Source organism: Calypte anna, chromosome 3, assembly GCF_003957555.1.
Source record: "Calypte anna isolate BGI_N300 chromosome 3, bCalAnn1_v1.p, whole genome shotgun sequence".
Taxonomy (NCBI): Eukaryota; Metazoa; Chordata; class Aves; order Apodiformes; family Trochilidae; genus Calypte; species Calypte anna.
This window is the reverse complement of record NC_044246.1, coordinates 90,819,565-90,834,988: the sequence shown is the minus strand read 5'-3', so window position 1 is coordinate 90,834,988 and position 15,424 is coordinate 90,819,565. Positions and strand designations below refer to the sequence as shown.

Sequence of the window (15,424 nt, the reverse complement as noted above, 5' to 3'; positions counted from 1 at the left end):
CAAATTTAGTTATGAGTTATTTGTATCTCACTTACAGTAAACCATCTCAGAATTCCTGGAATTTTTTTTTCTTTTGTCATGTTCATTGTGGGCAATGAATAAATATGAACAGAAATTATGTGTTTGAATCATGGTTTTACTGACTGTGTTTAAAAAAAATTCCTCCTAAGTTAGAGTAATTTAGAATACCAGTTGAACATAAGATGCTATTTTTGTCCTTTAACATCCCAGATCAAATATTAAAGTGGATCAACTTTTTACGTAAAATAACTTCATAAATTTAAGCCAAAATCTAGGGCAGCTGAATGTTCTCATTTGTAAATCTTTACCACTTTAACCTGATTAGATGGTAATGTAATGCAGAATAAAAAACATCCCATGTATGTAATCAGGCTGCAGGAATCCCTTGGGACGGTGTTGTCAGAAATTAATAAAATTCAAAACAGACACACAAATGAAAGTACAAAGAAGGGCAATGTAAAATCAACTATGCTAAGTTTAAAAAACCATGGAGATTCAGATGTTAAATGAGTGGTTTTTTTCTTGTTCTGTGCCAATCATTTAAGAGTAAGTCCGTATTTGAAAGTGCCTACGTCACCAGGATATACAAACTACAGAATTTCTGGGTTTGTATTTAAAGTTATAAAGCAATAAGCAGAAAGCTGAAAGGCAAATACACTAAATCTGAAACTCCTGAGCATCAAGGGTCTGACACTGTGTGAGACCACTCTTGCAAAGTGTTAAACTTTTCAGACATCAACACAAATTACTGCTTTGCAGAGAGATTTTACATTTCTTTCTTTCTGAGATAGGAGAAGGTAGAAGTAAGTTTATTCTATCACATGCATATTAAGCCTACCATTGTACTTATACCAGGAAATTCTGATGCTTTCATAGGCTTTCAAAAGGAGGTGGGATCTTTTCTGGATGCTAGTAGATCAATCTCTACCATTCCCCCACTTTGCAATTAACCTTACAGAGGCAACTGATGAAAGAAATAGGTTATTTGAGGGTATGAAACTCAAAATGGGTAAAGGACTAAATCCACATATGTACTTGAACATTTTAATACCATTTTGTGACATCAGACTACTGATAACTGGATTATTACTGGATAACCATCTACTTGCATATCTAGAAACTGACACGTAACAGTTGAGTTTCTGGTAGGAACTGAATAGTCGGGAAAACCTGGTCACCCAGAATGATGCAACATGTCATTCTTCAGGGAAAAAGACCCCACCAAACCTTCTCCTGAAAATGGTCTTCAGATATCCTTTAAGTACAGCAGAGAGCCATAGTTTGTTTTGGACAGTAAAAGAAGTGAAGCTGCTATTTGCCTTTTCCTTATTGTCTTAAGAAATTGAAACCTAGCTTCAAGCCCTTATCTCCCAGCAGCCAGCCAGGAGACTATTCTGTAACAGCCTCCTGGTAGTGGGTCAGGTAAAAAAAATAAATAATTTAAAAAAAAAAAAATTAAAAAAAGAAAAAAATATCAAGGTTTCTTGGTGTGGAATGAGAAAGAGGAAGTGGGAGCTTAGCACTCTCTGTCAGAGCAGGCAAGGATCTCTGCAGGGAGGAGGCAGCACTGGGTTCTGATCCATGCTCCCGTGACTTCTTACCCAGTCTGCTTTAAGTAGGAATTGTGTAAAATACTGTAGCAGTCCTTCAGTGAGATATGCAATGGAAACAACAGAAACCACAGTGTAGCTAGCTCATGTACCAATTCTGCAGAGATAAACCAGAATTCAAGTACTTCGTGGTCTTAAGTGACCATCTTCTAGTAGCTAAGGAAAGAAATTAGTGAATATTACACTACAACAAGCAGTTTCTGTTTCGTTTTCTTCATGTATCGATGATCTCTTTCAGGAGCAGGAAGCTGGGAAATGTTCCACATTTGTAACTCCCTGTTAACTGAGATGGGCTGAGGGACAAGATACTGTCAAGATAACCTCCCCAGATCTCAGCAGCTTCTAACAAGGAAGGCAGCAATCATAAGAGAAAAACAAGTTGTTAAAGGTATGTTGCTGTGTGAGGAAAACCTACTTGTTTTTCCTTTTTCAAATTAATACATTGAAAAACAAGGCATACATCATTCAGTGTAACCAAGACCTGTATATAAGTGGGGCAAAATAATATGAGCTTAAACTAGCCATGTGCCAAAGCCATCAGTTCTCTTGAAAAGCTGCTTAGTAAAACTGTGCTAACAAAATGTGGATTATTTTTGAATGTCACTTGAAAATTAGTAATATCATCAGCAAGACCGCCCTGATATGTTACACGTGTAATCCTTTCCTTTACTCCTCACCTATTTCCTCTCTTTAATTTCTGACTATAAATAGCAGGATTAAACTTGAAATAGCTTACCTACATTATGGAAGCTGGCAGGAAGGTTCTGAAGGTTTGCAGATGGGAAGAGAATATTTTGAGCTCTGAGTATATGAGAAGCTACAACATGGGGAACAGGTATTTTATTTGAGTTTTATGCTGTAAAGGACCAGATGGAGGAACTGTTGTAATTCCCCTCATCCTACCCAGTTAGCACTCCAATAGAATTGGGGAGCAGGGAGTGGCATTGATCCACCTTTCCAAACCCCTGAGCAAATCCTCATTAGCATTCCCAAAGGGATTGCTGGAGAGGAAGAAGACCTGGGAGGAGGATTGGATCCAGCCACACCTAAGATCCTCTCTGAGAAGGAGACTACAAAGCAAGGGGGTCCAGTCCCAATCTTCTTTGGTTCCTGTCTGGATTGGTCAGAGGATGTGATATATGCTAAAAAACCTCAGCAAGATATAGGGGCTACTGCCATTATAATTATTGTTATCTTGTTTCAAAACTAATATTTAACAGATACTAATACCTGAAATGTCATAGTCTCAAAATCATTAATCATTTCTGCATAGTATGCATATGCCTTAGATGACTGTTGTGTATAGCTGTTGCAAAAAACCCCTTCACATTACCTAAAAATAAATTCTGTATTAATTTTTAATTGCAGCCATCTTGTAACCATTCAGCTCCCCCTGGTCTGCCAGACACAAGAGAAGATTACGTGACAGGACAACTAAGATTTGAGGAAGGCACACAGAGTTTTATCTGCTTACTGTGCCTACAAGGCCAACCACATAACAGACAAAGAGTCTGGAATAAGAAGCTCCAAATACTTTCCTCAGCTTTCTAAGCCTCTCATGGTGCATTATATTATATTTTACTATATATGTATGTCATAATAACAAATTACTCCTCCCATAAAAGGTTTATCAGAGTCTGAAAACACTCTGGACAGCAAAGAGCAAATTAATGTTATAAGTAGCTTTTGCATCTCAGATAGGCACATATTGTTTTCAAGAGGAAAATAAAGAGGACTCGGAAGAACTTTTTAAAATTACATCACAAAAATCTAAAACAGTGCTATTGATATTCTGCTTGCAGTAAGAACTGTTAATGTTCCTGACTGGTAAGTCTCCCCTCTTACAAATTTAAACATTCATTAGTTCTTTTCAAACTGTTTTAATCCTGTGTTTTAAAACAAAGTTTCAAGACTTGATCCAATCATTTATCAGTATTTAACTACTTGAAAATACAGGTTTCTTCTAACTCTATTCTTGTAATTACACAACACAAGTCATACTATTAATAATTAATTTATCAGATTGTTTCCTTTTATAAAATCAATTTTAAGTTGCTTTATGTTTGGTTGAAAAGCTAAGGCTGAATTTTCTTTACAATCTTAGTCAAAGGCTGACTGAGAAGCCTAAGATTAAGATGATGAAAAATATCCACTAGTTATTTGTCAACACTAAAAAAATATTCCAATTATCTTATTTGAGAAGACTCTAAGCTTTAGGATGGATACCTAAAATACGAATAGCCTTTAAGCTAGACATAGGCCTTTTGCCATCTTTGTTTAAAATCTCTCTATATTAGTAAGAATTATGTCTTTGATATATAAATATCACCTGCTATCCCCAGCATGAGGGAGTACAAGTAAAGCTTTTCAGATTTGTGTTTGATCTCGCTGCTCTTGATGAGAAGCCGCCCCAGAACCTACTCTCTCTTGATTACAAGTAATCTTTCTCTTATTGCTCATCTTTTGTTGTTGGTTTTGGTTTGTTTGGTTTTTGGGGTTTTCTTGTGACAATGTTCATTTTCTTAAATATCTTTCTTGCTTGCTTAATGCATTCATAGCCTGCATTGTACCTCCTCTAAGCCTTTTTTGGTTTTTGCTGATCTTCTTTTAATCTCTCCTCATCTGCTAAAAGTCCTTCATTGCAAAGTTAAACACTTTGATTCAGCCATTCCTATGGCTCATGTGATTGCCAATGTGATTTTACCAGATCTTAATTTTTTTTTTTTTTTTTAGCAGGGCCATGTCTGAATTTATCAACTAAAATGTCTTCAATATATCAACTAAAATCTTTTCAGCTGGAATCCACTAAACAAAGCCTCTCAGGGGTCTTAAAGCTGCCAGACCAGTACCCCACCATCACAGACTGACCAAGCAAATCCCACCATCACAGCTCTTACCTTCACTCTCAGGACTCCTATCATCCCTGCTGGTGAGCTGAGCAGGATCCTTCTAGCTTGGAGACACAAAGGCAAAACAATTTTTTCCATCTAATAGTTACCTGCTGTGGTTGCAGGCTGATGGCAGTGCGGGCAAGAGACGTGAGAACACGGGAGGGCAGGCACCAGACCTGACAGGCAGGAGACCATTTCTTTTATGTTCTCTGTGAGTGTCTCAGCTGGGCTTAGCCAGCAAGAGGAAGAAGTCGTGCAATCTGAATGTAGGGAGAACAAACACCGGAACTGGGGCACTAGAGGAAAAGGCTGGAGAAATTATAGTGGGACTGACAGCCTCAGGGACCAATACAGAGACCGGCTGAGTCTGGGAGCTGCAGCTGAAAAGTGTTCAACAGAGCAGCAGACTTCGTGGATGAAGTCTAAAGGAGAAATGGACCTGCAAGATAAGAGCTGGGACCATCAGCACAGGAGAGAACAGACCATGGGAGAACTAAAGATCTGAATCTGGCATGAAACTGGCATTGTCTCAGTAAGAGGCTTAGAACAAGGTGTTCTGACAAACAAGAGTGGTAAGGAGAAGGTCTCCAAGAAGAGAGAGAAAAGCCAAGGAAGGTAAACATGGAGTGTGCAACCAGAGGCCACAGGGAGACACAGAAGTCAAAGGGAGTGGTTGAACAAGCACCCTACAGCAACGAGATGACTGACCACGTGAGCCTGGGAAAAACTGTGATGTGGAGGAGTGTACAAGGATGGGCACAGTGAGAGAAGGGATGAGGTTAGCAAAGAAGTGAGGACTGGTGGTGAGAGCCAGAAGAGAGGCAGGTCGGGAGCAGGCAGAATGAGGCTGGGCAGGAAGAGCCATGACTCAGCACAAGAAAATACATCCCTCTAAGGATCTTGGTAGGAGATGAAAATTTCACCACACCTTAGAATGAGCAAATATCTGAGAGTTCTAGAAAAAAATAACCTTCCCCTTGTTACTGATTCATATGGAGGAATACAAATATCCTCAGTCTCTCCCTAAAACTCAATAGCAGAATTCTCCATGTTATACTTCAAGCGTCAAAACCTGCTGATGAGCCACACGAAAGAGCTTTAAGTTCTTTCTTTTAACAACACTTGTAAATTAAACAAAAAAGTTCTCGTTATGTCAAGCACTAAAATGTTACCAAAATTCAAAATGTTACACAAATTCAAGGTTGCCCATGCAGCCTTAGTTCTGCCTATTTGTACATCAATGATGCAGTTACAGTGGTGGTTCATATACTGTTACATCCTCCATGTCTTACTCTTATTTAATGCAAATGGTGGGCGATATTCACTCCATAAAGAGTTGTTCAATATTTTGTTTTGTCACCCTCTGTTCAGTGCACAGCCCCAGAACTTCATTTCTTTCATGCTATTCAAAGCTGGTATGAAGAAGAAATTATTATTTCATAGACTGTGGCACTCATCACTATAGTATCTGACTGCTTCACATATCCTAATGATCTTTCCCATTCCACAGGATGTGAACTGAAACCAGGAAGTCAGTTTTGATACCTAGGTCAAATTGAGACACTAGGGATCTGATTTTTAAGTTATTAGAATTACATATCAGTAATACTTAGACCACAGCACACATGGAGTTCAATAGTGAATGGCAGGATGAGAACCTCTATAAATCTAACTACATGCTTTGAGTCAGGGACTTAGAAAATGGAAGATAAAAAAATGTTTCAAGGCAGTTGCTAAGTGAGTTCACAATGACTCTGTACCCACCCTTCAATCTCCAAGGCAGCACTCACTGCTTTGCAAAGAAAGAAGAGATCCTCTCACTTCCTGCAATTATCTCCTGTTTTATTCCTTTACACACTTTACAACTTCTGCAGCAGAACTCCTACACATAACTCATCCTAAGAGCACTTCCATCCTACAATGACTAGAGTACATCCTGTGAAAAAACAGTATGCCATCATACAGTTAAAATCTGTATGACAAAGCAGATGCATAATCAACTGAATTAAAGCTGCACATGTAACCTTAATTCCAGCACTTCCTAATGTTTGAATACTTGCCTTTGCCAAACTATTCTTTTAACATAATAGCCACGTGCAATGTTATATATAAATGTGAATGGATAAGGGAGTCCCTTGCTATATAAAGCTGTGCTGTTTATGTGCCACAGTAGGATGTTCCACAATACAGCTCATAAGAGTGACTCCTGTGGCAGTGAAGGAAAAGGAAACATCTGCATTTAGACCACAATTACATGCATCTATTTGTGAGACAGTTACTGGTCATTTTAAGTCATGCAAACATCATGACAAAATCAGTGCTGATTTATTTTTTTAAGCTGCCTTCAGCTACTGTAGAGAATTTACTATTTATGATTGCTTACATAAAATGTTTTTTTTACAATTTAGATTGTTAGCATATTTTAACAGCTTAGGTTTACATTACTGCCTCTCAAGGAAGGACACTGGGATTTAGAATAGAAAAAGTCTGAATATTTAAAAAGTTAATTTCTGAGTGAAGTTATGCTCTGTACGTGTAGTCTAATTTTACCAGTGAACACAAAATCCCTGTGAATACAAATCATGGCAAAATAACAATGGCAAAAAACTACTAGACATTTTGCAAGCCAGAGTATTACAGCTCTGTTTCTCTGCTAGAACAGTTGAAGAATATTTTATTTCATTCTGTTCTGATTTAGAAGCAAGTTAGCTTCAGCTCCAAGGACCAATTCAGAGAGCAATATGATGCAAACTCAGTTTTATCATGAAGCTACTGCAATTTGAATACAATGTTTTCTGCAGTTTAGGAACAGGAAGCGACCCTGTTGGCAAGTGATGACAAAGGTGTTTATTTGATAGCAAGCACTATTTTTTACATCAAAAGGATGTAATTGGCTATGCTAGTTGCTACCTCCCACCCAAGACTTGCTGTGTGGCTTTCTTTTTTCTGAAGTTGTAAAAGAAGTCAAAGTCACATCCTACAAGAAAGGCTGCTGTCATAGCCTCATGCTGATGGTGCACTTGGACCCTCTTTCAACACTTTGGATCAAACAGAGCCAGGCTGGCTTAAGCTCTCATCCCATTTTCAGTAAATAAGCATTTGCCCTGGGAGTGAAAACTGATACAAGACAAAATAAAAATTGTATGGAATTAGCTTCCATATCAAGACAAAACCTGTTATATTAAAGTGCTTTGCCCACATGTATAGGATGATTTGAAACTTTGTGTAAAAAAATAACATTAGACTTGATGCTATTTTCAATCACAGAAATGTAAATTTAATTAAATACTTTCAAAACAAGTATGATCTCCCACTACAGGGGACAATTAACTCAAATTACCTAAACTTTCCAAATAAGAGCTAACAGGGTGCTCTAATTGTGGATTTGTACTTTTACTTCTATGCTTATTTCTATGTATTTTTATATGTCATGACTAATTACTGGCACTCTTGTAATGAACTGTTTCTTTTGCACTATGCTTAATAGCTGTAATAATTCATCCATAGGGGAAAAAATTCATTAGAAAGACAACTCAAGAATAATTTTAAATCAGATCTAATTCTTAACATGTTACCATTGTGTTTTAACAAAAAATATTTTTAAGGTTGTAAAGACATTGCCACAATGGCCTGGTGAAACCCATGGCAATGTGCCTTTAAGAAATCCCTTCGAAAACTTGAACCGCCTGGGAGCTGGGCACAAGGAGTAGCAGAAAGGAGCAATTGCTTCAGTGCTACAGATGAGCTGCAGGGTGGAGAGGGAAAAGCAGCCAAGAGGAAATCATGAGCAAGCAGCAAGGGAGGAGGTCACAGAACCCAGCAGAACAGAGGGAAAATGAAGTCTTTGTGCAAAACTGTTTATGAAGAATTTATCAGAGAGGAGTTACTTGCTGTGAGAAAAGCAACAAAACACAACATTCCAAGAACGAGATATGAACAGTCTCTTGGCAGGCTTATGTATGCTTACAATGAGAAGAGGTTCCTTTGGAATCAGCCCAATGGCTACTGGAGGCTTTCTCTATTTCCAAAATGACTAAAGTTAGCATTTACAGTCGTATCAGCAAAGAGCCTACACACCTAAAATAGGTTCCTTGAGGTATACTTAATTTTTTTTTAATGGTTAGATCCTCAAATCTTGTTAAAAACTTTACAAATCAATCACCAATCAAATCAATCTCCATCAATATTCTTTAGGTCTTAAAGAAAAAAAAAGAAAAGAAAAAAAAAAGCAGGCCTTGTTTCCCTTTCTATATTCATTCACCTTTTCCCTGCATTTCTTCATTATGGCTGTGCTCAAAATACCTTGAGAGAGAATGCACAGGCATGCACGGAGCCTGGTAGCTCACAGCTTTGTTGTATGTTTTGAAAACATTAATGTGATGTTATTAAAAATGCTGAAGCGAAAGATGATTTTATAGTGTTTTGCCATATTTGCTGCTAAATGTGATTGTCAGGGGACACAATCCAACACAACCAGATGTCTCCAAAGGAGAGAAGCTATGAATGCAATCTATAGATTAAATGGCTAATACTTGGAACTAACCAAGTCTTGTGCAGGGTGATGTGTCATTTTTGTAATCTGTATTCAGTCAATCAAATATCATGTAAAGTAGATCATCGTATTGGAAAACTGGCAAATTCAGCAGAGTAAGAATAATTGGAAATTAACAAAATGAAATGGTAATTATTTAATGAGACACATAAAAAGCTCCTAAAAAGCTCTGTAGAACAGTTTGATCCATATGAAAAAAATTAATCTCAAGTAAGCTAAGTGTCAACTAATACTCAGAACTCTACAAATGACATGGTATGTTTAAAATCCTCCTACATGTGTTTCTTACAGAACTGTAATACTATTTTTCTCTTAACCTTTAATGCTTAAGCACTTAAAAGCAAAAATTAGGATGGCTGAATAAGACCATGGATGGGACAGCTAATGGATTTACATAGAGTAGAAACCCATAAACTTTGTTTTCAAGCTTGTATCAGAGATTTTGCAGAGCAAGCTTCACTGCAGTCATGGGAGTTGTCTCAGTGGAGCCAAACAAAGCTGTTCACATCAGTGGATTTTTTACAGGAGTCTTCCCAGATATCTGACCTTCTTCTCAGTTCCCTTTCAGTAACTTGTACCAATGCTGCATCCACCACTAAGGAGCTGAATTGCTCAGCAAAGGCAGTCTTTAAATAATTAGAAATAGGTTCATTGGGGACACTGAGGGATACCTACAAGCAGCAGTGCTTTGTCATCAGTTTATTCTTTGTAAGTTACTTCAAAGATATATTTTTAACACTATTCAGTAATAATCACCTCGATACATGCTGCCACTACAGTGCTGGGGCAAAATAGAACAGCAAGTTTGGATGTGTGAAATACAAGGCTTTTGAATAGAAACAGGGATGTCACATCTAAAAGGTGACAGCATCTGAAGGCTCAGGTTTATTTATGCCCCAGTCTGTCTAGTCTCATCTGCCACACATCTTACAGTAATTCTGTTATGACAAATGCAAGTACAAATTTTGGTACTGTAACTCATGATCTTAAATAATCCTTGGTGGTTGCATGAATGAGGCAATTTAGAAGCCCTTCAAACTGTTTAACAATGGAGATGTCAAAAGATGCTGCTTTGACAGCTTCTCTATTCAACTATGTATTTAGACATAAAGGTGAAACTAGAATTTGTCAGAACTGTATGTCTAGCTGACCCCACAGCTCAGGAGCCTGGCTTATTTACACAAACTCAAGGCCAACTTTTGGCTCTAGGCCAAAACAGGCAAAAAAAAACTTAATGATTTGCAGAGTTTTATACTTTAGCTTCTGAGCAGATCAGTATTTAAAATATAGCTAATAGTTGCAAAATGCTTGTAATAAAAGCTCCAGAAGTAATGCTAGACAGCAGCAAGCTCCCAACAGGAGACTTTGCACATTCTTCCACACATTCAGAAAATCTAACTACCCAGCAAATAACCTACCCAGGTCTTGAAATTGTGATATGTGACACTCCTTTGACTTGCGTGCTAATTTAAACAGCACAGTTCTCTCCTTAAGAGTTCTTGTGTTCAAAAATCCAAAGCACACTTCAGTAACAGAGATCTGTACTGTCCTCTGTGTGAAGCTGATGTAAAATCTGTCACCTGCAGAGAATGTCAGCACCAATAATACAGCCACCAATGAAAGGGTGACCTACAGGGCACAAGATATAACAATGTGCCATAAAAGGGGTAAGCTACACACCATTATGTTGATGCTGTTCTGCAGTAAGATGAATAATATAGAATGAAAATAACTATGAACTCTGCCTGGTAAAGATCAATATTAGGATGAAATGACTTTAATGTCTTCATGAATGATCTGGAAGGTGTAAAAAAATAATGAAAATTTCAGAGAAAACTATTTTGGCAAACAGCTGCCCATGTAGATTTTCAAGGGGAGCAATTATTGTCTCCAGCAAGATTTGTCTCAGATATTGTCTCCAGTCTCATACACACAATTACACATAATTTAGTTTTGACAAGATCAGGGACAATACTGGGAAGATCTCATTCTGCTATGCAGGAAGTAAGAAATAATCCAAGCAAATTCAGATAATTATAGCTTTGGCTAGGAAACTGCAAGATAAGATTTAGACACAACAAAAACAACCAAATACAAAATAATCTAAATTAGCAAAAATAAGAAAACCTAGTATCTAAACAGCCAACAAAACCTTTAATGGAATATCTGAAACTTCTTCAAGAATCTGTCTTAATATAACAACAAAACAGGCTAGCATAATTTAGGACTGACTACTCAAAAATTTCCTGGAGCAAAGAAAAATCTTTCCATACAGCTGTTTTACAGATACTTTGAAAATACCATCCTCTCCTGTCAGAAAATGGGTAAAAAAGCACCAGTAGGAAAAAAGAATAAAAATTGAACAAAAGGTGAACTGTTTCATGAGGCAAAATTATATATTCTAGTTAGCTGACGTCAGAAATAGGTTTTTTCTCAAGTGATGACTAAGCATGTAGCCATAGCTGCCTACAAATATTTCCACAGTATAAAACATCAAGACAACAGATTATTTCAAGTGGTTCAAGTGGACAGAGCTAGGAACAACAGGAAAAAATAATGGAAAGAAATTATGAAGATATCTGAGCATTTCTGGTACTGAATCATGTAAAACTGTAAAAAGATAAATGCCAAAACTCTTATCTTCAAGACATTGAGACTTAGTGGAATGAAGCTGTGACAAACTGCAGGACAGACAACATTGTGACTGTGGAACTTCACAACGATGCAGTGATTTGTCATGGCAGGAACCTTACTCACCCCATCACCATGGCATTAATAATACATTCAGAGTAACTTATAATGTCTATGAGAAATGGAATTGGTGAGTTATGTTTTCTGGATTGCAGTCCTATAAAGATAATGATTTATTCTTTTTTCTAGAAATATGAGTTCATTGAAGCTGTAGAACAAAAGGCTATCAAAAGGACTATGTTAAACACAGAAGATGAAGTACAAAAGCAATTTCAAGAGAGTGACATACTGTTGATGGCACTGAGAGGAGTTTTGTCTAAATCTGGGATACATTATTGTTTCGGTGGTAGGTCTTGTCAAACACAGCATAGACCCAGGAAATTATAGGAAAGTGAAGCTACCTAGTAATACTGTGCATTTTGTATTCTTATACTTTGCTTTTCATTGCTGGTCCTGAAGTCCCTGATGTATTACTGACTTTGGGTGAAAGCAGGGCTTCCTTAGCTTCACTAATCCATTCTTCAAGGCCTGTTTTACTACTTACACCATTTTCATGTTATAGCTCTTTAATTCAGCACCACTGATACTCTTTTTCCCATGTTAGTAAACAGTAGTAGTTGGTAATAGCAATTACAGGCAGTCTTATACTTGGCATAGACCTACCATGGAAAGAATTAAGATCAAACAAAAAAAGGGAATTGAAAACACAGGACTGAATTAGAAAATAACAGAGAAGATGATGGATGAAATGAAGGAAGGACAACAAAGCAGGGAAAGGATCAGAAGCAAGTAATGGACAGAGGAGATCCTGATGGGAGGCTGGACACCCAAGAGTAACAGACAAAGTAGTCCAGAGAGCAAGACAGGATGGGAGTGAAAGAGAAATGGCTGAGAAGAAAGGAAGAGCAGATTCTTTAAGAATGGCAGAAGATACAGCCATCAGATCATATTAAACTACAGGAACAACAGCAGAATAAAATAAGTAGAAGTATGAGAGAACAGAGGAAACAGAGGGGAGTAGTGAAATGAAAGTGGGGATATTAATTGTTATCAGCTAAAAGGAAAAAAATCTAGCAGTTATTGGCAGCCCTGACTTTCTTTTCTTTGCCCAAGCTTCTTGCCTTTTTGGGCAATGTACTTCCACTATGGAATACTCTTTCTCAAACCAACTGCAGAGCTCCCTGATAATTCCTGGTTCTCCATTAACAGAAACCTAGGAAGGTTCAGTTAGGTTGGAGCAACCTCAAGATAGTAGTTTTAAGAGTATGCTCAATGACTGCCTTCTTAATAGTAGCTCAACAGAAGTAGTTTGAACCCCTGGCCATTGACACAGGCAGGTTAGTCAGCAAAGGCTTGATAGCAATGAGCTCTCAATACATTATTGCTGCAGGAAATATCTTCACACACATTTACATGCGGACCTCTCTGTATGTTTCAGTGAATTTTCATATTTCTTCATTAAAAATAGGTTATCAATATTAAAAGAACTATTAGTAGATCAAGCTGAGGAGCAAAGAATGATAAAACCTGGATCAAGTTGTGGTGAGCTGGAAGATTGTAAACACTGTATGAAGCAGAAGAGAACTCAAAATTGCGTATAGTAATGAGATTTAATATAAATTTTGTTCAGTACATAGAATCTCTGGTAAATCTGAATGAGGAATTTCAGTAACATACACATGCTATAAAAACCGTTAAGTAGTACCACTATAAGCTATCAAATAACTATATATGAATATTAAATAAGAAATCAAAAGCCCCTCTTCAGAACTAGGTTTTTTTTCTTTTGAGATTTGCTGAACGTGAGAACTGAAAAGGTTTTTAAGTTGAGGAATAGAATATGGGTGGCCCAAACATTAGAATCATATTCCATACCTCTGCAATACACTTTGAGTGCTATTTATTCCTAAAGGTAGAATACTTACAGGTTTTCGAGTTGGAGTAACTTGAACAGAATGATAAAATTCTGGTTGAACTCGGCTGCTTTTCTTGATTTTTCTTTTTCTTACAGAAGTTTCCTGCTCACTTAGATGGTGAGCTTCCACTAGAGGTTGTGTTTCCTCAAGGCGAGCTGCTACACGTCTTCTAACATGACGAGGACTTGATCTAAAGCCCTGTAACAGAAAAAACAATCATTGTGGTTGGCATCCCCCAGAATGGAACCATGTAACAACAGAAAAATCATACAGGATCTTAACAGGGATTTGAGGTACAAGCATGCTCATCTTAAATTAATATAATGTCCACATATACTGCATGGTACAATAAAGAGATGTTGCCAAGTGCTGTTAAAATCACATTTGGTTTATATTTTTCAATAATATGTACCATTGACACAGCTAGTAGCAGTAACTCCCATTGCTTTTCTTTACCAGCTCACACTTTTATTTGTTTATAACTAAATAGTTCTGATTCAAAATATATAATTAAAATTTTCCAGGTTAATAGTCTCATGAGAAATAGTTTTAGGGACGTTAAGTTGGAAAGGTACATTTTTTCCTGAGAAAGAAAGTGAAGAAAAACTGGTAGCTGGCAACACTTAATTATGACTAATGGTTCTTGTTAAGAATTCTGATACTGCTAGATACGGGGGCAGACCTCACCATTTGGAATAAAATAATTACGACAGAGTGCTGTCTTTTGCTGTCATATGAGAAATACATGTATATTTGGCCAAATTAATAAGCTCAGCTAAATCTGCCCTAATAAATGGTTTTTATTAGCTTGCTGTAAAATCCTCTGAGTTTGGAATGTCTCATAGCCTTACAGAATTTCATTCCTTTAATGGCAGCACATATAATGCAAGCCCCATACTGCTGCCTGCAGAGCATTAACAATCAGTATTCTCATTTCACTGAGTCCCCTCATGAGCATGCAGGAGCCTGCCAAGCATCATTTGTAGCAAGTATAATGTTAGTTGACAGTAAACTTGACTAGGTTGTAAATAAGAGTTTCATTCACTTAGTCACATCAGCTTTCAGAATAGGTGAACCAAATCTATGTCCTTTGTGGCAGTCTTCAGGTTCTGGGGACTACATTCCCTCTCAAAACCAAGAATAGATTCAACAGTTCCTGATTTTGTACCTCCTTTTTTCATCTAGTAAAATATCCTCTGCTGAAGTCTGTATGCAACAAACCCAGCACTCAAAAATGGCTGGTCTGTATAAAGAATCAGACTCCTGCATGGTGAGAGTTTAGCTAAAACTGCAGAAATCTATGCTGTGAATCTAAATATCCCAAGCTCCTTCCATATGAAAACTAGTGGGAGTAATACATTTCCATATAAACCTACTGTTCCTTTGTCCCTCTTCCCTTAGCTTTTGCTTTCAGTTTGTCTTTGCTTCTCATTGTTGTTTTGTTTTAATTAGTTAATTAGCATAGGAAAGTTATGCTAAAATGTTGCTATGCTGGTAAATTGAAGCAATCCTAAGTCAGATGTATGGGTCTGTGCACACTGGATTTACCCTCTGATGGTCATGAAATTGCAAGAGAAGAGAGCTGCAGTCTGTTCTGAGCTCCCAGAGAGACAGGCAGCTATTTTCATTATTTAAAGGTGTGCTTCATCAAGTAAATATATCACTAAGTAGCCAAAACACACAAACTTATATTTACATACACATGCTCATAATTGCTACAGATGTTCATTGCATGCAACAGGT

General features: G+C 37.3%; 1 protein-coding gene across 2 annotated transcripts in view; it reads right to left on the bottom strand.

Moving 5' to 3' along the window:
- Nucleotides 1–15,424, bottom strand: part of DST (dystonin) — a 289,353-nt gene that overhangs the window by 260,075 nt on the left and 13,854 nt on the right. For both annotated transcript variants that reach the window (XM_030446905.1, XM_008495643.2), the window contains exon 3: nucleotides 13,691–13,879. In XM_030446905.1, coding sequence (XP_030302765.1) covers nucleotides 13,691–13,879 — 189 coding nt within the window. The remainder of the gene's footprint in view (nucleotides 1–13,690; nucleotides 13,880–15,424) is intronic.